This window comes from Durio zibethinus, chromosome 10, assembly GCF_047325235.1.
Source record: "Durio zibethinus cultivar Kanyao isolate XHJ-2024 chromosome 10, ASM4732523v1, whole genome shotgun sequence".
Lineage (NCBI taxonomy): Eukaryota > Viridiplantae > Streptophyta > Magnoliopsida > Malvales > Malvaceae > Durio > Durio zibethinus.
In genome coordinates this window covers 4,271,743-4,292,540 of record NC_143171.1, presented here as the reverse complement: position 1 = coordinate 4,292,540, position 20,798 = coordinate 4,271,743, and the positions used below count along the sequence as shown (strand labels likewise).

Here is a 20,798-nt window from a genome sequence, read left to right as displayed (position 1 = left end):
TGATCTTGATGGTAAAAAATTTACTTCAGGATATTTGACAGTCTAAGTTACAGAAGTGTATTGTTTTGTCAACTACAGGGTTGAGTATATTACAGCAATCGAAGCAGGTAAAGAAATGCTTTGGATGAAACATTTTTTTCTTGAATTAAGGTTGAATCAAAAAGAGTATGTGATATTTTGTGATAGCCATAGTGCTTTAGATTTGAGTAAGAATACCATGTATCATGTTAGAATGAAGCACATTGATATTAGATATCACTGGTTACATTCAGTGATTGAAGAACAACAAAACTGTTAAAAAAAGTCCATACTGATGAGAATGTAACAAATATGTTGACTAAGATACTTTTCAGGAAAAAGCTTGAACTCTACAATAACTTGGCTGGAATGAGTTTCTTGGCCAAGGTAAGTTCCAAATGAAATTACTATGGTGATGAATCTCCTCCTAATAGGGCTGGAAGGAGAGATTATTAGAAAAATGGGGTTTAGCCCTACGTAATTGGTTTTGGACCAATCAAAGGCCATGAGCCTTGGTTTTTCTTTTTATGTAGTGCCCTAACTACTTAATAAAAAGAGGTGGGGGCTATTTTAAGATGGTGTCACAAAACCAAGAAGAGAAAGAAGAAAAGCTAAGAAAAGTAGAAAGAAAAAGGAGAATGGAAAGTTAGTTGAATGAAAGTCGATCTATGATCTGATTGAGCTGAAACTTTGTCAACATGTTTATGATTCAGAGTTTTACATTCTGAATTGTGAAGATTGGGTTTGAAGCTCTCTAAAAATAAATTCAAGGTGTATTTGGTGAGATTTCTCCAATTGTCTCTCTAGTTATTAATTAGCTCTAGTTTTAACTAGAAAAAAATTTTGTATATCCATAATTTGATAGTGAAGATTTTTCTGATAGTCCGTGATTTTTTTCTATACTGGAGGATTTTTCACGTAAATCTTGGTGTGCTTTATTTTTTCTACGTTGTTGATTGTTGATTGTTGTTTATTACTGTGAATTTATTACAATATATTGCTTCTGCATTATTGTGTTTATTACTTCAAGCCTAACAATCAACAATCAACAATGCAGAAAAAATAAAGCATACCAAGATTTACGTGAAAAACCCTTCAATGTAGAGAAAAAAATTACAGACCACCAGAAAAATCTTTACTATCAAATAATGGATATACAAAGTTCTTTTCTAGCTAAAACTAGAGCTAATCAACAACTAGAGAGACAATTGGAGAAATTTCATCAAATAGATGACTCAACAAATATACCCTGGATTTGTTTCTAGAGCGCTTCAAACCCAATCCTCACCGTTCAGAATGTAAAACTCTAAATCATAAATCTGCTAATAAAATTTTAGCTCAATCGGATCACGAATCGATTTCTGTTCAACCAACTCTCTCTTCTCCTTTTTCTCTCTACTTTTTATGGCTTTTCTTCTTTCTCTTCTTAGTTTTGCGACACCATCTTAAAATAATTCTAACCTCTTTTTATTAAGTAGCTAAGGCACTGTATAAAAAAAAAAAAAAAGACCAACGCCCATGACCTTTAATTAGTCTAAAATCAATTACATGGGACTGAACCTATTTTTCTAACAATAAGAAGTAGAAGGAAAACATTAACAGAAGTGTCTGAGAACCGTACCCAATTTCAAGCTTAAAGGGAAGTGAAGCAAAAAATCCGGGAAGAGACTTGATGGTTGAAGAATAAACTACAAACCTAGACCAAACCATTAGAAAGACTATGCAGAAGCATACCAGCTTGAAATAATTTACCAACATCCTTGCAGCTATACTGATCGAGAACCTCTTAGCTAAATTTCAAATAGGAGCTTAGGACTTTGTAGAGGATTTGAAAGTCTAAAGTTAAAGATCAATAATAGATTGCATAGCCGGTGCACAACTTTCACTGTGTTATCCACTTTGCTTGTTAACCCATTAATTACTCTTTATTTTATGCTTCTAGGACAAATAAAATCTCACTTTATATATATATATATATATATATATATAAATGGCATCTTTACATTATTTTACCTGAGATTGCGACGTTACATAAAAAAAAAAAAAAAGAGAACAATGCTTGTGATTTTCTATTTATACTAAAAAAAATCAAATTCAAAAATTAAGAAGAGAAGATGGAGATATGTTAATTTCAATCTTTTTTAAGGCAAACCATTCAAATATAGTCTTTATCATTTTTGCAAGAACATTTTGACTCCAAGGAACTAATTTTGCTGCCCAATGCCCACAGCCACACCAACCTTCATTTTGCACTTTGCAGAGGATATAGCTTATTTCACCAACTGCAATCTGACTGCATTTAAAAGGTACTAAATCCGTTTAATACCTTATAGAGAGCGAAGGGTCCAAACACATAGGCTTGTCAAAAATTAAACATACAAGTATCTACTATGTTAATAGTTGTACTAGAATTATTTATTCTCTCTTAATGACTTAAATAGTATAGATAATTAAAAATTTTGAAGTTCTTAAACTTTATAAATGGATTACTTAATAAAAAGGCACATATCCCTTAAATGTATTAAAATAATAAAAATTATAATTAAAAAATGAGACAGGTAAGAATCTCTTTCTCAATAAGGAATTCCTTTTAATAGAAGGTTAAAGCTTGCTCCGCCTTTGGAAAAGTGATTAATTTATTAATCAATTCTAATTTCAATGTTTTTATAATCAATTTATTTTTAAAATTTTTTTATATTCTACTAACAATTGAATTTATATAAAATGGTAAGAACACAAAAGTCAAAGAAATGTTATTATACTTTTAATTTTTTCACATTACATTAATTTATGTTTGCACTTAAATTAATGAAAATAATAAGGAGACCAAAGCACATTATTAGCTACAAGAACATGGTTTGATATCAAAATCACAAGACAAAAGGGGCAGAAGCTGAACTCATGCTCTACGTGCTAGCCATCAAGACGGCAACGCAAAGCCTACGAAATGGCAGCAGATGATGAATCAATCTTGGAAGGTGAAAAAGACAAGTGCTGATGTAAGAAAAGCTTGCAGTTGTTACAATGAGAGGTTCTTTTCCAAGCAATCTCATAATCTAAATAAACAAAAGTTTCAACACTTTCTCTTACTTGACAACATCAGCATGAGCATGATAGAATTTTCTCTCTTTGATACTTGGCTTATTCTTCATATGAAATAAAACCTTCTGCACAAATCAGGGACAGAAAAAATAAAGATCGAGGGATCAATCTCCATGAACAAACCCCTTAAAGAAGCAAATATAATTTTTTGTATCACCATTGACGTCACAGAATGCACATGGCAATCATAAACTTTCCATCAATTACATTCCATTTTTAGCATATCAAAGAGCAATAGGAACTTTAGCTGCCAAAATTGTGGTACAATTCAATACCAAAAACATTAGCTTGGAAAAATTGAGCTAAATGGTCAAACAATAAAGAACTGGATGTACCACTACTAGAAATGCAGAAAAGCCAAGCATGTGAGAAAATATAGCCTGCAAGAACAAGTAAACTTCACTTTCTTTACCCAAATGCTGCTTTTTGCTGATGTAAAGGCTTCAAAATAGAGCGAGAACACATAAGCCTCCAACAGCACACAAAATGAAGTATGTCTGGTTAATACTCAAAGAACATTCTTCTTTAGCCTCCAATCCATTTATATTACTAATTACAGTATTACTTTATCGGATGGAAAACCAATAGGAATAATCTATTTGTCTAATGTTAGGATCAGCTGATGTCCATTCATTAGTAGCATAGGCTATGGAGTAGACTTCCTTGTGTTGATTTCATATGTCTCCAAAGGAGATGCTTATGCATTTGTGCTCAAGGTGTGGAGGCAGGAGAAAGAGCAAATTGGTTCGAGCAATCTATATATCTATGTTCATGATTGAAATATAGGCATAAATGCTTGCAATTAAAATCTTGATACCTTTTCAAACATTTCATACAATATTCTATCAAGTTCAAGCATTTTATAAACCTCGCATTCTTGAAACCATCAATGGATGATTTAGTCCCAGGGACACCTTTGATCTAACTAACTTGTGTACTTGTCCATTTCTCAGTCAATCTGCTTCAGATCATCACTTTTTATCAACGTGTTACTTATCAAATAAGAATTTTCTTTGAATCATCCATTCCTAAAGTTTCAAACACTACCAACACGTAATTAACTTGAACAAGGTCAAAAGGCATTAACATTCAAAAGATCAATAAATTTTGGAATCAAAATAAAATTAAAACTATGGAAAGAACAAGATAGATCACCATATATATATATATATATATATATATCCTATTGTATCTTTTAGATTCCATGGTCCAATCCATCAGCTTATTATCATCCCATTGTAGCAATCGGAAGATATAACCAAATTTAACCAGGCATCCTTATTCCAAGTACAGTAACAGATTGACTGAGCAAATAGAAATCACCTCAAAACATGGATTCCTGGAGTTTCAAATGTAAACCCAAATCTCATTGATTTAATTAAGACAAGACCAAAAAGTGTAACTCGCTGAAACAAAGCACTATATTTGGTGTAAGCAGAATTACACATAAGAAATTCATCAATCATTGGAGTAAATATTCATGCTTGCATTATTGATTTCTCTAATTCCTGTGAGACAATATTTAAAGATTGAAACAAGAAATATATATATATATATATTTAATAAAAATTTGCCATATCACTTTAAATTAGGCTATCATCATGTAACTTCTCAGGTAACTTATCATCATACTTAAAATTTAGACATTAATAAGAAAAAATTAATTACATTCTCCCTAAGGACATTAATCAACAATATATTAAAAGAACTCAATTACGACTGGGATAGCAGATCAGAATCGAATAAACTGGGCATCTGGTATCGGCACAGTGGGCACAAGTGACTGGTCTCCAACCATTGAACGATGCAACCATCATGATAAAAATGTCCACAAGGCATCGAGGCAACCTTGTCATCATCAGAGAACTCATCGAAGCAGATCATACATTCATTCTTTGAACTCAAACCATCGAGTAATCTCCTCTTCTTGAAGGGTAGGCGACCTTCATCATCCAATTTAAACCTTTTCAAAGCTTGAATAGATGAACTACTAGCAGGCTTGAAATTCAATGTACTTAATGATTCATCAATCGCCTGATCAACTTCATCATCAATCAGCTCCTGATCAACCTCATCATCAGTCACCACCTGATCAAACTCATCACCAGTAAACTCCTGATCAACTTCATCATCAGTCAACTCATGATCAACTTTATCATCAGTCAACTCGTGATTAATCTCATTATCAGTCATCACATCAATCACATCATCAGTGATCATCTCCTGATCAATCTCACTATCAGTAACCTCTTGATTAATCTCATTATCAGTCACCTTGACAACCACTTCCACTATCAATTTTATTATTTTACGTCCAAGATTAACAGGGTCACTATCAATCTCCCGCACGAAAGACAAGATATCAGGAACAATGACAGTTTGAATGAACTGTAGAGATGCACCCGTGCTGGCAAACATGGAAAGTACCATGTTTGGACCGTATTCTTCAGATAAAAGCATGTCACGACGATACATGAGAGACTGACTAAAAGTTTCTAAGATTGTTTCTAAGTTAAGAGATGAAACATAACGAAACCTTAATTCTAGGTTGAAAAGATCACATGGGATATAGGAACAATGTTGTTCTAAACGATTATTGATTTCTTGGCCAATCTCGATGGTGTCAATGGAAACCATGGCAACGTGTTGGAATTACTTCTCTGGATTTCGGTTGTGTTTTGATCCGAAATGGGTAAACAAGTATTATTCTTGATGAAGTATAGAGGGTTTTTTATAAGGATTTTGGTATAATGAAAATCCCCGATTCTACTCTTGTAAGTATGTTTGTACCAAAGATGAAAAAATAACCTGATGTCCATGTCGGTTCCTTTTATTTAACCCCTTTTCTTCGTTATTTCTTTTCCTTTCCTTCCGTATAACTCTCCATCAATTAGGATTTAGGATTATATATGTGATTATAGGGTGTATGAATTTACTACATCATATGTGCATGCAATATGTTTTGGAGTTTTTTTATGGGTTTTTGTCGTTTCATGAGAATTGGAGTTTGTTGAGTTGGCAAGTGAAAAAACAGGTCTCAATTTGAGTTGAAGTTGGAGGCTTTTACGGATTCTGATGAGGTTTGGGAGCCAGAAATCACCGACTCTTATATGCTTCATTGTAACAAATTAAGATGAAAAGCTGATTCTTTTGATTTATTTAGCCCGTTTTCTTCTTTTGTTTTGGGGTCACCTTCCTTCCTTCCTTCCTTCCTTTTATTTGCCAAACTGAAGGTTTTCAAATGCAACTCTCCACCAAGGAGTGTTGCACTCATAGCAAATGGTGCGAGAATTTGCTATGTTACATGTTTCCAACAACAATTATTACTCAATGTCACTCATATATAGTTTTTATTATTAATAATTAATGTTATGATTCAACATAATTATTCAATCAATTAGAATTTATACACTAATCTATAAAATATGAATAAATAAAACAATCCCGTAATATTATGTTTAATTTCAATCTTTAATTCAATAATTCAATTAAGTTACTTATAAGCAAATGAACAATTTAATATTTTATTTTTTAATGCAAAAATCGTAAATCATTTTTCCCCTATGTCCCATGTACATACATTGTAAATAATTTGACTTTTTTATTAAACTTTTTTTTTAGTTTTAATCTTCATTATTGTAAATTTTTTATTAGATTTGTCAAACTACTTCATTCAAAATTTTTAAAAAGATTTTTTTTTTTATATTTTAGTCAATAATAATTAATTCAAAGTAAAAAAGAGTTGAAAAGTGAAAACATTTGATCAGATTATTTTCAAGTTGATTTCTTTGCCACATTGTAAATTTGGATTTATTTTCATGGTGATGAAAATGTTTTTGTCAGTGAACAAATGAATGTGATTTGGGAACAGATGAATTCTAACAGCACAAATTCTAACTTCAAAATACTGATGAAGTTCCAAACACAACTAATTCAACATAGTATATTAGTCTGGCTTTTGAAAGGCAAGAAAACTTTGAATTCATACCGTTTTTTTCCTATTACTTTTCAATACCGAAAGCGAGAATAAAGGTACAAGTATTTTTTCTTTTGGCCCTTGAATACCTGCTGAAGCAGCATGACTAACCTGGTCATTTGCCCCTTGGTTAACAACAGATAAAGCACAAGTTTTAAGTGGATGAACACATAGTTTCCATCTGATATTGCTTGAGCAATTATTGAAGCAACCATGCCAGAGTATGAGTCACCAGCACTGAACAAACCAGAAGAATTATACACTGATTTCAATAAGAAAAATGAAAGAATTATAGGAGACATTTCCCTTTTATGAAGATAAATTTATTGACGTTTTTGCAATAAGAACAGTATGCGGTATATATTTATGTCCAAGAGATATTAGCAGTTAACATCAAATGCAGCTGTGATCTGTCTACATCTTCCTCAGAAAATTATAACTGCTAATAGCATATTTAATATCCCAGGTCTTGAAACTTTACATGGTCCTTGAATAAGAGAATCCAGTGCAAACATGTGCATCTAGGAAGATTATACTTGCAACCTAAAAAGTAATTATCAATGATGTTCGCAAATCAAACATCAGCAAGTGGAAGCTACATATTGTATGCTCATACAGCTATTATATATAGTCATGAATGATTTTACCTTTGTCCATGAGTAAGGGATCAGAGCAAAAGTTGATAAGCTGCCATAATTTACTCGAACACGTTAAATTGCAAGGGGTCTAAAATGAATCAGATTCCACATTAACATCATGTCACATTTTAGTTCAAGCTTCATTAGGGTGGAAATGAGCCTCTAAGTTGTAAGATAGATTGACAAAAGCAGGTCTTATAACTTCCTGACATAGAACAGCGGAAACAATCAGAAATGACCTATTTCAAGAAAAATCCCAGAAACAGTAGCGCGGCCAGGGCCTCCAGTGAGCCACAGCACGGGAGGATCCTCCACTTGTTTATTCATGAGGTATTTTATCCATGTGTGCTGATCTTGTGAGGAAGTTATACTTGTAAATATAATTCCTGGTTGGTTACAACATTTTGCTTTCATTTATTGCTTTCCTTGTCAAGACAATCAAGTGGGAGGTGGAAGAGAAGAAAATTATGTTACTTTGCTGGAAAGAAAGTGAAAGGAAAACAAAATAAACCATGATTGTGGATTATCTATCCATACAAAGTTACTAAGATGTATCAATTTACGAAATTGGAAAGAGAAGATGGAGAGATGTTGTTCATTTCTTTATGTCCAATTTCAAACTTTTGCGAGGCAGACCATTCAAATGTAGCCTTGCCATTAGCCAAGGACAATTCGACTACAAGGAACTAATTTTGCTGCCCAATACCCACAGCCACACCAACTTTCTGGTTAAAGGGGAAAGCTTATTTCCCCAATTGCAATCTGACTGCTTTCCGAAAGCACTGTGCTAAATCCGCTTGTTATCTGATAGAAGGAGGGATTCCAAACTCAGGCTTCTGAGGTATTAACCCATGAGTGTGGACTGCAAATAGAAAACAAGCTGGCATTTAGGAAAACACTATCAAAAAAAAAAAAAAAAACAGAAAATGACCATACGATGAAATAATTGAATCCAATGTTCTACCAACCACATGTAAAGATCTGTGCCTCAATAACTCAACAAATCCAGCATAGCTTAATCGATCAATATCATTGCAATGGGCACAAGGTTTTCATGTCTTAAAGACCAACTAGGAACTAGCAGTTGATCACAAACATTCAAGGGAAAGGCAACAAATCAGCATAGCTTAAATGGTCAATATAATTGCAACATGCACCAGGTTTTCTGGTCGTCAAGACCAACTAGGAACTAGCAGTTGATCACATACATTCAAAGGAAAGGCAAAAAATCTGGCATAGCTTAATTGGTCAATATAATTGCAACACACACCAGGGTTTCAGGTCTTCAAGACCAGCTAGGAACTAGCAGTTGATCACAATCGTTCAAGGGAAATCCATCTCTTGAACATGCCAAAGCATTCCTTAGGGTTGAACTCTGGAGCCGTGTGACCCCCTCCCTGCAAAACAGAAACTGTCACAAGTCATTTTCTTCAATTGACTAGGTAGTAAATAATACCATCAGAAATATTGGAACTCTTGCCTTTATGGTTGCAAACGTGAAGTTGTTTTCATATTCCTTTGAGTACCTACACAGAAAAATTAAGCAGAGCAAAGCATCAGAAAAAAGATCAAAATACTCTTTTACACTTTACAGCAAAGCGAAATTCAGGCTACACAGGAAACAAAATCCATTTACAGTTGTAGGCTTACCCTGCAACTTGACCATCAACAAACCATGGCCTCCAATCATCAACAATTGAGAAATTCAGGGACTTAATCCATGTTTCAGTACCCACATACAGAACAAATGTGTCATGATCACCGCTGTAAAGAAATTTCTAGTCAGCAAGCGCCCTCATAAAGAAGGGGAAAAAAGAGGACAGAGTATGCCAGCAAAAGACTTGTATATTAGAGCCCTGTAACCTTTTGTATCAAGAAAGAGATGATAGCCTACAGCATTCTCAACATCTTGATCATAAAGTAAGCTTTTGTTGCATCTTACCCATTCTCTGACTGTTCCCTGGTAATCAATGTCAAGATTACATTACTCCAACTTAGCTAGTTCCTTGGTTGGTGTTAGGCTTCTACTCTTACCTTTCTGATATGAAGTGCTTTCTGGACACTGACGTCAGTTGCGCAAACCTTGCAAAGGTAACAATTGTAGTTCTGCAACAAGGTTTCACCAATAGCTCAATTAGCTAAACGGATTTGCATAAGTTATGTACAAAAGATAGCAAGTGGAAGACATTACGTGACATCCAAATTTGGGGAACTCAGCTGGCACATGTAGGTAGTCTTCACGTGTTTCTAGGAAATATTTCCGTTTATTGTCTAAACTACCCAATGCTCCAAAGTCAGAAGGGCAGTGAGGCTCCACGATGTGTGGTATATTTATGTCTGCAGTGCACTATAAAAGGAAAAGTTGTTAAACTTTTATAGTCAACCCCAAGAAATATTTCAGGAAAATAATTATAGTGATGCTAGAATAAAATTAAAAAAAAAAAAAAAAGAACAGTTACTCATTCTTTTCTACCTCTGAGATAGCTTGAAGATCTTTTGCACACAATAGATTGCTGGCGTTCACTTCTATATATTTTTCTTTACAATTCCTTTTGGCTGACTGCAAAAAATGCTCACTGAACATGTATTTATATATCTTTTCATTGAAGAACCACTTAGAATTAAGGGAATGGATAACTTTAAGTTTCAACATAGATGTTCATCTATTTATGTTATTCAGAAGCATTAAAACAAGGGGTTTTGTCCAATGACCTCATAAAGTTCATCAGAGATAAGTGCCATACGATGATAAAATGAAATCCTTGAGTTTTCCTCAACTCTCCAATCTGTTCTTGGATTACCAATCAAATAACCCTGCAAAATTGCTGAATATGTTTTAACATTCTGGAATCCACGTACTCCATATCATAAAGACAATTGTGAAGCGAAAAAGTCAGCATAGTAATCAAGAATTTTATATTAGAGCACTTACTTTGAGATTGATTGCTGGAATGCTCCCTTCTTCAGTTCCTGAAGTAGCATGAGTAACCTGGTCATTGGCCCCTTTTTTAACAATAGATAAGAACAAGTTTTAATTGGATGAACACATAGTTACCATCTGATATTGCTTGAGCAATTATGGGAACAATCTTCACAGCATATGAGTCACCAGCAAGGTAGAATGGATTTGTGATGAATTTGGGATGACTTTGCAACCACTGAATAGACAGGAATCATATACTAAGTAGGCAAGGAAGAAAAAGAAAAAGTAATTGTGGAGACATGTAAGCAGATTATATGGTATCTTTATGCACAAGAGATATTCGCAACTATCATTAAATGCAGTTAAGAACTAAAGATGTGCCTTTGCCTTCCTCATAAAATTGTACCCATCATTAGCAAATTTCTTATCCCCGGTCTTGAAACCTAGGAATGTCCTTGAATAAGCAAATCCTGTGCCAACAGGTGCATCTAGGAAGATTATGTTTGCAACCTAAAAAGTTGTCAAGGACGTTCACAAATCGAAGATCAATAAAGGAAGCTGTAATCAACATATTCCCAGAGCTATTATATATAGTCATGAATGATTTCACCTTTGTCCAAGAGTAAGGGTTCAGAGCAAAAGTTGGTAAGCTGCCATTGTACTCGACCTTGTTAAATTTCAAGGAGCCTAAAATGAAATCAGATATTATATCAATATCATGTCCATATTAGTGCAGGCTCCATTGGGGTGGAAATGAGCTTGTAACTTGCAAGTCAGGCAGTAAGGGGGAAACAAAAAAAAAACGAAGTCTATAACTCCTTGATATAGTATAGCATAGCAGAAATAAACGAAATTCAGAAAATACCTATTTCAAGAAAAAACCCAGAGAGAGCACCGCAGCCAGGTCCGCCAGTGAGCCACAGCACGAGAGGATCCTCTGCCGGATTCCTTTCCGAATTCAATAAAATAGTAGAAGGATTCCACATCTCCCACCCCTATGTATCTGAGACACAATTAAGATTAACCAATAATGACATGATTCTAGGTCGTCCAGCACTATTCTTAAAAGCATTATTAATCCGAGGGGAAAAACATGATAAGAAGTAAAAGGAAAACATTAGCATAAATAAGAGTATGAGAAGCCCACCCTGTTTCAAGCTTGAAGGGAAGTGAACCAGAAAATCCAGGAAGAGAACTGATGGTTGAAAAAGAAACTGCAGGCCTACACCAAACCATGACCAAGACTATGTAAAAGCATACTAACTGGAAATACTTTGAAACCATCCTTGCTAGATTCTGCACTAGAATTTCTACTAACATATGAGCTAAATTTGGAACAAGAGCTTAAAACTTGCAAAAGGATCTTGAAGTGAAAAGTCTGAGATGTAACAAAGTAGGAACGTAACTGGCTATAGGTAGGGTAGAGCATTACCCATTTTCAGATTTTTATATTATAATCATGTTCGTAGTCATATCTAACGGACAATCGGCAAAATAAAATACCCATCATGAAATAATTGTAAGAACGATGTCCTACCAACTGATGTAAAGGCACCTCCATTGGACACTGATTGCCTCATTCACAGTCGTCTCTTGGCCCAGTTCAACTTTGCTTACCCTTTCAATTCATAAAAAATGATGACTTGCTTTACGTTGGACCTTCCATCTCTTTTATTATTATTATTATTTTCTATTAACCTACTCTTTTTTTTTTATTGAGAGAGGAGACATTGTATATTGGACGGTTGTGATTTATGATTATTCCTGGCTTAGGGTGCATTTGGGTTGCTAATGAACCTCCGCCCGAGGCGGAGGTTCGGTTGCAGTGAATTTCAATGCCGACTGATTGGTTGAGGTTTAAATGGGTTTGCAGCGCAGTGAGATCGGTGGCAGTTGGTCATCGAATTTTTTTTGCTAACTTTAACTTTTTGTTTTTTCATTTTTGTCCTCATCCTGTTATTCTAAATTCAAAAACAACTTTTAATTTTATTTTTTAATTATAAAATAATTTTATTAATTTAATATAATAAATAAATCTAATATATATTATATTACATGATATAACGCTTACCGATTAAGATGTGGTGATATGAATGTCTAAGTGGATAATTTTTTTTATGATAGGTAAAATAATATTTATATTATATTATTTATTAAGTAATTTTATTTAATAATTTATTTAAATTTAATATATTTGGATAATTATGTAAATTTAATATGCTTAAATAATTATTTAAATTTAAATTATAAAATATTAAAAATTTTACATAAATTTTAAATTTAAATATATTAAATTATAAATTTTTTTAATTTAATAATAATTCCAAATATATATAAGTTTAATAAATTTTTATTTGCTTTCAATTAATTTTATTTAATAAATTATATAAATTAAATATTTTTATCACTATTTCAATTCAAATAAAACTTTATCAAAAATTAAAAATTTTACATAAATTTTGAATTTAAATATATTAAATCATAATTTATCTTTTCTTTTCAAATTTAATTATAGCTTTACTTATATAAATTATGTGTATGTGTAAGCTTAATAAATTTTTATTTGTTAAAGTCAAATTTTCAAAATAAAAATTTCAAAATAAAAATAAAGAGTTTATAAAATGATCGCGTCACCCCTAACCAATATTATTTTATTCGTTGTTATTAGAATTAAATTTTGAAGAATACAATCTTTTCTTTTATTTAACATTTATGGTTTATGAGTTTTGATAAGAATGGATAAAAATTAAAAAGAATAATAACAACATCATACTTATAAACAAGTAAATTCATTTTATACCTTCATTTTTTTTTATTTCTTTTATTATTATTATTATTTTAGTTTTAAAAATAAGTTTGTGATGGTGTTGGATTATTTTTTCTTTGTTTTTGTAATATTGATTTTTTTTTTTAATTTCAATAATGAAAGAAAAATGATCACACATTTAGATTGGTTTCAACTAGGCAATAGGTATAATTCATTATTTTTTTCCTATTCTATTTCTTTTTTTTATTATTTTTTTCCTCTATTTGTTTGTTTCTTCCAACTTTTTACTTAGTTTTATTTACATTATATGATATATACATTTAGATTTGATTTATTCTAAAAAAAGTTGGTTCATATGTATATGTATAAATAAATATATATAGTTCAATTTGTATATTTAATCAAATCAAAATCTATAAAATATTAAAAATTTTACATAAATTTTAAATTTAAATATATTAAATTTTAAATTACCTTTCTTTTTTAATTTAATCATAATTCCAAATATATATAGGCTTAATAAACTTTTATTTGCTGTCAAATAATTTTTTTAATAAATTATATAAATTTAATATTTTTTATCTATTTAAATTCAAATCAAACTCTATCAAAAATTATAAATTTTACATAAATTTTAGATTTAAATATATTAAATCATATTTTATCTTTTTCTCTTTAAATTTAATCATAACACTCTCTCTCTCTCTCTCTATATATATATATATGTGTGTGTGTGTGAGAGAGAGAGAGAGAGCTTGATAAATTTTTATTTGTGAAATCAAAATCTCAAAATAAAAATAAAGAACTCATAAAGTGAGTGTATCATCTTTTAACCAATGTTATTTTATTTGTTATTATTATAATTAGAAATTGAAGAATACAATTTTTTTATTTAACGATTATGATTTATGAGTTTTGATAGAAATGAACAAAAGTTAGAAAGAATAATAAACTCATCATACTCATAAAAAAGTAAATTCATTTTATGTCATTATTATTCTTTTATTTTTATTTTTTAGTTTAAAAAATAAGTTTTTGATGGTGTTGGATTTTTTTTTAATATTGATTTTTGTTTTTGTTTTTAGATTTCAATAATGAAAAGAAAATGAGAGCATATTTGGTTGGGTTTCAACTATGTAATAGGTATAGTTCATTACTTTTTTATATTATATATTTTTTTATTTTCCTATATTTGTTTGTTTTTTCTAACTTATTAATTGGTTTTGTTTGCGTTATATGATATATGTATTTAGATTTGATTTACTCTAAAATAATATAGGATCATATGTTTATATATATATATATATATATTTAGTTAAACCGGATATTTGCTATGCATAAGTATAAGACATCTAAATTATTTATTATTCTCAATTTATATATTTGGTTTATATTTTAATAAAAAAAACAATTATATATGTTAAAGTATATATGTTAAAAAAAAAAACTAATAAAAGGTAAATGGTTATGAGCAAATTAATAATTATGTTTTGTAGTTCAATCATATATTATTATTATTATTTTTATTTTTATTTGATGTTTTATTTTTGGTTTAGCTTTATAAGATTTAATAATTTAAGAATATTTTGCTAACATAAATGTCTTTTACAATTTAATCAAATGATATATTTTTTATATATTCATATCAACATATAAACAATTATTAATCTTGACTATTTTTTTTATTAAGTCAAAGTAAAATTTTATTAAAATTAGTGAAATGATTATAAATATCTAACTACAATTAAGAGTACAATAAAGCATAAAAAGAATATAAACCCTAAAGAAATTGTACCAACATTACATGAGAAATCTAAAAGTGTAAATAACAACATTTTTAACACTAAAAAAAAATATAAACCAATAATAAAAATCTTAATTTATTTAAAACTAAACTTTGCTTTTGAAAAATCTTGATTAAGGTTAATAAAATTTTTTTAATTATTAAAAATAATTTTAAAATCCCCTACATGGTACGGATAAAAAACTAGTTTTATTATACAATACATTAATAAATAATTTAAACAAATTCTATATAATAAATAATTTAAAATCTTATTATTATATATAATTTTTATTTAATATTCTTAATAATCTTTTTTTTTATAATTCATTTTATCATTATTGTTGTATTTATATTTAAATATATATTTTCATCATTAATTTTAATTTACTATTATAATAATTAATCTTACTTTTATTATTATTTTTAATTTTATCAAAATTAATATCATTATTCATCAAATAAAGTATTAATTATCTGATAAGAAAACACGTCAAGATTGCGACCAGCTTTGAATTTTGAAACCGTTTCCTTGGTCCGGCAAAGAAGGCAGAATTAATATAGTCAGAATTAATGCAGTCCCTCCGTTAGGGCCTCCCAACCTTATCTCATGTGACAATACAATGCTGCCTAGATTTTTTGCAATGTGAAATGGAAACTTTAGTAGAATACTGAAATAATTTCATGAACCGCATGAACCTGCTTTTACAACTGATCGGGGAGTATTAAGGGGAAAAAAATAGCATAAATCTCGTCAACTTTCTTACTTGGACTTCACCAGAATCACCTGCACCATGTTTATTTAGATTAGAGATAAAATACTCTCTGTATGAACAGATTATTTTTTTACTCTGCTTCCTGGCATGAAATGGATTGCATTTCACCTGTCATTATTTTTATTATAATTTTTTAATCATAATAAAAAAAATATAAAAATCCATCACTTATAAATATGAGATCAATATAAATTTTTGATAATAAGGGACAGACTCATAAAATTTATTGACGTTTTTGCAATGAGAACAGTATGCGGTATATATTTATGTCCAAGAGATATTAGCAGTTAACATCAAATGCAGTTGTGATCTGTCTACGTCTTCCTCAGAAAATTATAACTGCTAATAGCACATTTAATATCCCAGGTCTTGAAACCTTACAAGGTCCTTGAATAAGAGAATCCAGTGCAAACACGTGCATCTAGGAAGATTATAATTGCAACCTAAAATGTAATTATCAAGGATTTTCACAAATCAAGTACTAGCAAGTGGAAGCTGCATATTGTATGCTCATACAGCTATTATATATAGTCATGAATGATTTCACCTTTGTCCATGAGTAAGGGATCAGAGCAAAAGTTGGTAATCTGCCATATTTTACTCGAAGAAGTTAAATTGCAAGGGGTCTAAAATGAATCAGATACTACATTAACATCATGTCACATTTTAGCGCAAGCTCCATTACGGTGGAAATGAGCCTCTTAAGTTGTAAGATAAATTGAAAACAACGTCTCATAACTTCCTGACGTAGAACAGCGGAAACAATCATAAATGACCTATTTCAAGAAAAACCCCAGAAACAGTAGTGCAGCCAGGGTCTCCAGTGAGCCACAGCACGGGAGGATTCTCCACTTGTTTATGCATGAGGGATTTTTTTCATGTGTGCTGATCTTGTGAGGAAGTTATACTTGTAAATATAATTCCTGGTTGGTTACAACATTATGCTTTCATTTATTGCTTTCCTAGTCAAGACAATCAACTGGGCGGTGGAAGAGAAGAAAATTATGTTACTTTGTTGCAGAGAAAGTGAAAGGAAGACAAAATAAAACGATGATTGTGGATTTTCTATCCATACCAAGTTACTAAGATGTATCAATTTCCGAAATTAGAAAGAGAAGACGGAGAGATGTTGTTCATTTCTTTATGTCCAATTTCAAAATTTGTGAGGCTGACCATTCAAATGTAGCCTTGCCATTAGCCAAGGACAATTTGACTACAAGGAACTAATTTTGCTGCCCAATGCCCACAGCCACACCAACTTTCTGGTTGAAGGGGAAAGCTTATTTCCCCAATTGCAATCTGACTGCTTTTAGAAAGCACTATGCCAAATCCGTTTGTTATCTGATAGAAGGAGGGATTCCAAACTCAGGCTTCTAAGGAGTTAACCCATGAGAATGGGACTGCAAATCTAAAACAAGCTGGCATTTAGGAAAACACTATCCAAAAAAAAAAACAAAAAATGACCATACGATGAAATAACTGAGTCCAATGTTCTACCAACCACATGTAAAGATATGTGCCTCAATAACTCAACAAATCCAGCATAATATCATTGCAATGGGCACAAGGTTTTCATGTCTTAAAGACCAACTAGGAACTAGCAGTTGATCACAAACATTCAAGGGAAAGGCAAAAAATCCAGCATAGCTTACATGGTCAATATAATTGCAACATGCACCAGGTTTTCCAGTCGTCAAGACCAACTAGGAATTAGCAGTTGATCACATACATTCAAAGGAAAGGCAACAAATCCGGCATAGCTTAATTGGTCGGTATAATTGCAACACACACCAGGGTTTCAGGTCTTCAAGATCAGCTAGGAACTAGCAGTTGATCACAATCGTTCAGGGGAAATCCATCTCTTGAACATGCCAAAGCATTCCTTAGGGTTGAACTCTGGAGCTGTGTGACCCCCTCCCTGCAAAAAAGAAACTGTCACAATTCATTTTCTTCAATTGACTAGGTAGTAAATAATACCATCAGAAATATTGGAACTCTTGCCTTTATGGTCGCAAAGGTGAAGTTGTTTTCATATTCCCTTGAGTATCTACACAGAAAATTTAAGCAGAGCAAAGCATCAGAAAAAAAATCAAGATACTCCTTTACACTTTACAGCAAAGTGAAATCCAGGCTACACGGGAAACAAAATCCATTTACAGTTGTAAGCTTACCCTGCAACTTGACCATCAACAAACCATGGCCTCCAATCATCAACGATTGAGAAATTCAGGGACTTAATCCATGTTTCAGTTCCCACATACGGAACACCTGAGTCATGATCACCACTGTAAAGAAATTTCTAGTCAGCAAGCATCCCCATAAAGAAGGGGAAAAAGGAGGACAGAGTATGCCAGCAAAAGACCTGTATATTAGAGCCCTGTAACCTTTTGTATTGAGAAAGAGATGATAGCCTACAGCATTCTCAACATCTTTATCACAAAGTAAGCTGTTGTTACATCTTACCCATTCTCTGACTGTTCCCTGGTAATCAATGTCAAGATTACATTACTCCAACTTAGCTAGTTCCTTGGTTGGTGTTGGGCTTCTACTCTTACCTTTCTGATATGGAGTGCTTTCTGGACACTGATATCAGTTGCCCAAACCTTGCATAGGTAACAATTGTAGTTCTGTAACAAGGTTTCACCAATAGCTCAATTATCTAAAAGGATTTACATAAGTTATGTACGAAAGATAGCAAGTGGAAGACATTACACGACATCCAAATTTGGGGAACTCAGCTAGCACACGCAGGTTGTCTTCATGTGTTTCTAGGAAATATTTCCGTTTATTGTCTAAACTACCCAATGCTCTAAAGTCAGAAGGGCAGTTATGCTCCAGGATGTGTGGTACATTTATGTCTGCAGTGCACTATAAAAGGAAAACTTGTTAAACTTTTCTTGTCAACACCAAGAAATATTTCAGGAAAATAATTATAGTGATTCTATAATAAAATTAAAACAAAAAAACAACAGTTACTCATTCTTTTCTACCTCTGAGATAGCTTGAAGATCTTTTGCGCACAATAGATTGCTGACGTCCACTTCTATATAATTTTCTTTACAATTCCTTTTGGCTGACTGCAAAAAAGGCTCACTGAACATGTATTTATATATATTTTTCATTGAAGAACCACTTAGAATTAAGGGAATAGTAACTGTAAGTTTCAACCTAGATGTTCATCTATTTATGTTATTCAGAAGCATTAAAACAAGGGTTTTGTCCAATGACCTCATAAAGTTCATCAGAGATAAGTGCCATACGATGATAAAATGAAATCTTTGAGTTGTCCTCAACTCTCCAATCTGTTCTTGGATTACCAATCAAATAACCCTGCAAAATTGCTGAATATGTTTTAGCATTCTGGAATCCACGTACTCCATGTCATAAAGACAATTGTAAGGCAAAAAAGTCAGCATAGTAATCAAGAATTTTATATTGGATCACTTACTTTGAGATTAATTGCTGGAATGCCCCTTTCTTCAGTACCTGAAGCAGCATGAGTAACCTGGTCATTGGCCCTTTTTTTAACAATAGATAAGAACAAGTTTTAACTGGATGAACACAGAGTTACCATCTGATATTGCTTGAGCAATTATGGGAACAATCTTCCCAGCGTATGAGTCACCAGCAAGATAGAATGGATTTGTGATGAATTTGGGATGACTTTGCAACCACTGAATAGACAGGAATCATATACTAAGTAGGCAAAGGAAGAAAAAGAAAAAGTAATTGTGGAGACATGTAAGCACATTATATGGTATCTTTATGCACAAGAGATATTCGCAATTAACATTAAACGCAGTTAAGAAGTAAAGATGTGCCTTTACCTTCCTCATAAAATTGTACCCATCATTAGCAAATTTCTTATCCCCGGTCTTGAAACCTTGGAAAGTCCTTGAATAAGAAAATCCTGTGCCAACAGGTGCATCTAGGAAGATTATGTTTGCAACCTAAACAGTTGTCAAGGACGTTCACAAATCGAAGATCAGTAGAGGAAGCGGTAATCAACTCCCAGAGTTTTTATATATAGTCATGAATGATTTCACCTTTGTCCAAGAGTAAGGGTTCAGAGCAAAAGTTGGTAAGCTGCCATTGTACTCGACCATGTTAAATTTCAAGGGGCCTAAAATGAAATCAGATATTATATCAATATCATGTCCATATTAGTGCCGGCTCCATTGGGGTGGAAATGAGCTAAGTCAGACAGTATGAAAAAAAAAAAAACCCGTCCATAACTCCTTGATATAGAATAGCATAGCGGATATAAACAAAATTCAGAAAATACCTATTTCAAGAAAAAACCCAGAGAGAGCAGTGCAGCCAGGTCCGCCAGTGAGCCACAGCACGACAGGATCCTCCGCTGGATTCCTTTCTGATTCAATAAAATAGTAGAAGAATTCCACATCTCCCACCCCTATGTATCTGAGACACAATTAAGATTAACCAATAATGACAATTCTAGGTCGTCCAGCACTATTCTTAAAACCATTATTAATCAGAAGCTCACCTTGTTTCAAGCTTGAAGGGAAGTGAACCAGAAAATCCAGGAAGAGAACTGATGGTTGAAAAAGAAACTGCAGGCCTATCCCAAACCATGACCAAGACTATGTAAAAGCATACTAACTGGGAATGCTTTGAAACCATCCGTGCTAGATTCTGCTCTAGAATTTCTACTAACATGTGATAGATTTGGAACAAGAGCTTAAAACTAGCAAAAGTATCTTGAAGCGATAAGTCAGAAATCTAATAAAGCAGTGATGTCAGCAATTATGTAAATTTTCATATCTTTAACTTTTTAAAAAAATTAAAAATTAT

The 20,798-nt window shown here is 32.0% G+C and overlaps 2 protein-coding genes and 1 pseudogene across 10 annotated transcripts; all 3 read right to left on the bottom strand.

The window, feature by feature from the left end:
* Nucleotides 1–4,827: 4,827 nt before the first annotated feature.
* On the bottom strand, nucleotides 4,828–8,061 carry LOC149516365 (uncharacterized). Its single transcript, XM_089766240.1, has 3 exons — nucleotides 7,974–8,061; nucleotides 7,208–7,358; nucleotides 4,828–5,605 (listed from the first exon to the last, which is right to left on the bottom strand). Exons 1-3 carry the CDS (start codon nucleotides 8,059–8,061, stop codon nucleotides 4,834–4,836), a joined length of 1,011 nt encoding a protein of 336 aa, XP_089622366.1. The 3' UTR covers nucleotides 4,828–4,833.
* A 163-nt stretch (nucleotides 8,062–8,224) lies between these two features.
* Nucleotides 8,225–12,083, bottom strand: LOC111293159 (serine carboxypeptidase-like 17; annotated as a pseudogene). The gene is made up of 15 exons (XR_016345460.1): nucleotides 11,805–12,083; nucleotides 11,523–11,660; nucleotides 11,268–11,344; nucleotides 11,045–11,167; nucleotides 10,790–10,892; nucleotides 10,667–10,704; nucleotides 10,447–10,548; nucleotides 10,208–10,294; nucleotides 9,926–10,081; nucleotides 9,769–9,840; nucleotides 9,576–9,694; nucleotides 9,385–9,498; nucleotides 9,215–9,260; nucleotides 9,005–9,131; nucleotides 8,225–8,596 (listed from the first exon to the last, which is right to left on the bottom strand). The product of XR_016345460.1 is annotated as a serine carboxypeptidase-like 17 (transcript).
* On the bottom strand, nucleotides 10,447–20,705 carry LOC111293158 (serine carboxypeptidase-like 18). Of its 8 annotated transcripts, none has more exons than XM_089766498.1 (15): nucleotides 20,491–20,705; nucleotides 20,269–20,405; nucleotides 20,030–20,106; nucleotides 19,811–19,933; nucleotides 19,555–19,657; nucleotides 19,432–19,469; nucleotides 19,212–19,313; nucleotides 18,974–19,060; nucleotides 18,696–18,851; nucleotides 18,539–18,610; nucleotides 18,346–18,464; nucleotides 18,155–18,268; nucleotides 17,985–18,030; nucleotides 17,775–17,901; nucleotides 10,447–10,559 (listed from the first exon to the last, which is right to left on the bottom strand). In XM_089766498.1, the coding sequence occupies exons 1-14, from the start codon at nucleotides 20,661–20,663 to the stop codon at nucleotides 17,818–17,820; spliced, it is 1,431 nt and encodes a 476-aa protein (XP_089622624.1). In that variant the 5' UTR covers nucleotides 20,664–20,705; the 3' UTR covers nucleotides 10,447–10,559; nucleotides 17,775–17,817. The 8 variants fall into 8 exon arrangements, 7 of the variants coding, with proteins under 7 accessions (XP_089622624.1, XP_089622622.1, XP_089622626.1 ...); XM_089766496.1 differs by having other exon boundaries at nucleotides 10,447–10,548; XM_089766500.1 differs by lacking the exon at nucleotides 10,447–10,559 and adding an exon at nucleotides 16,386–16,426.
* Between the last annotated feature and the right edge of the window lie 93 nt (nucleotides 20,706–20,798).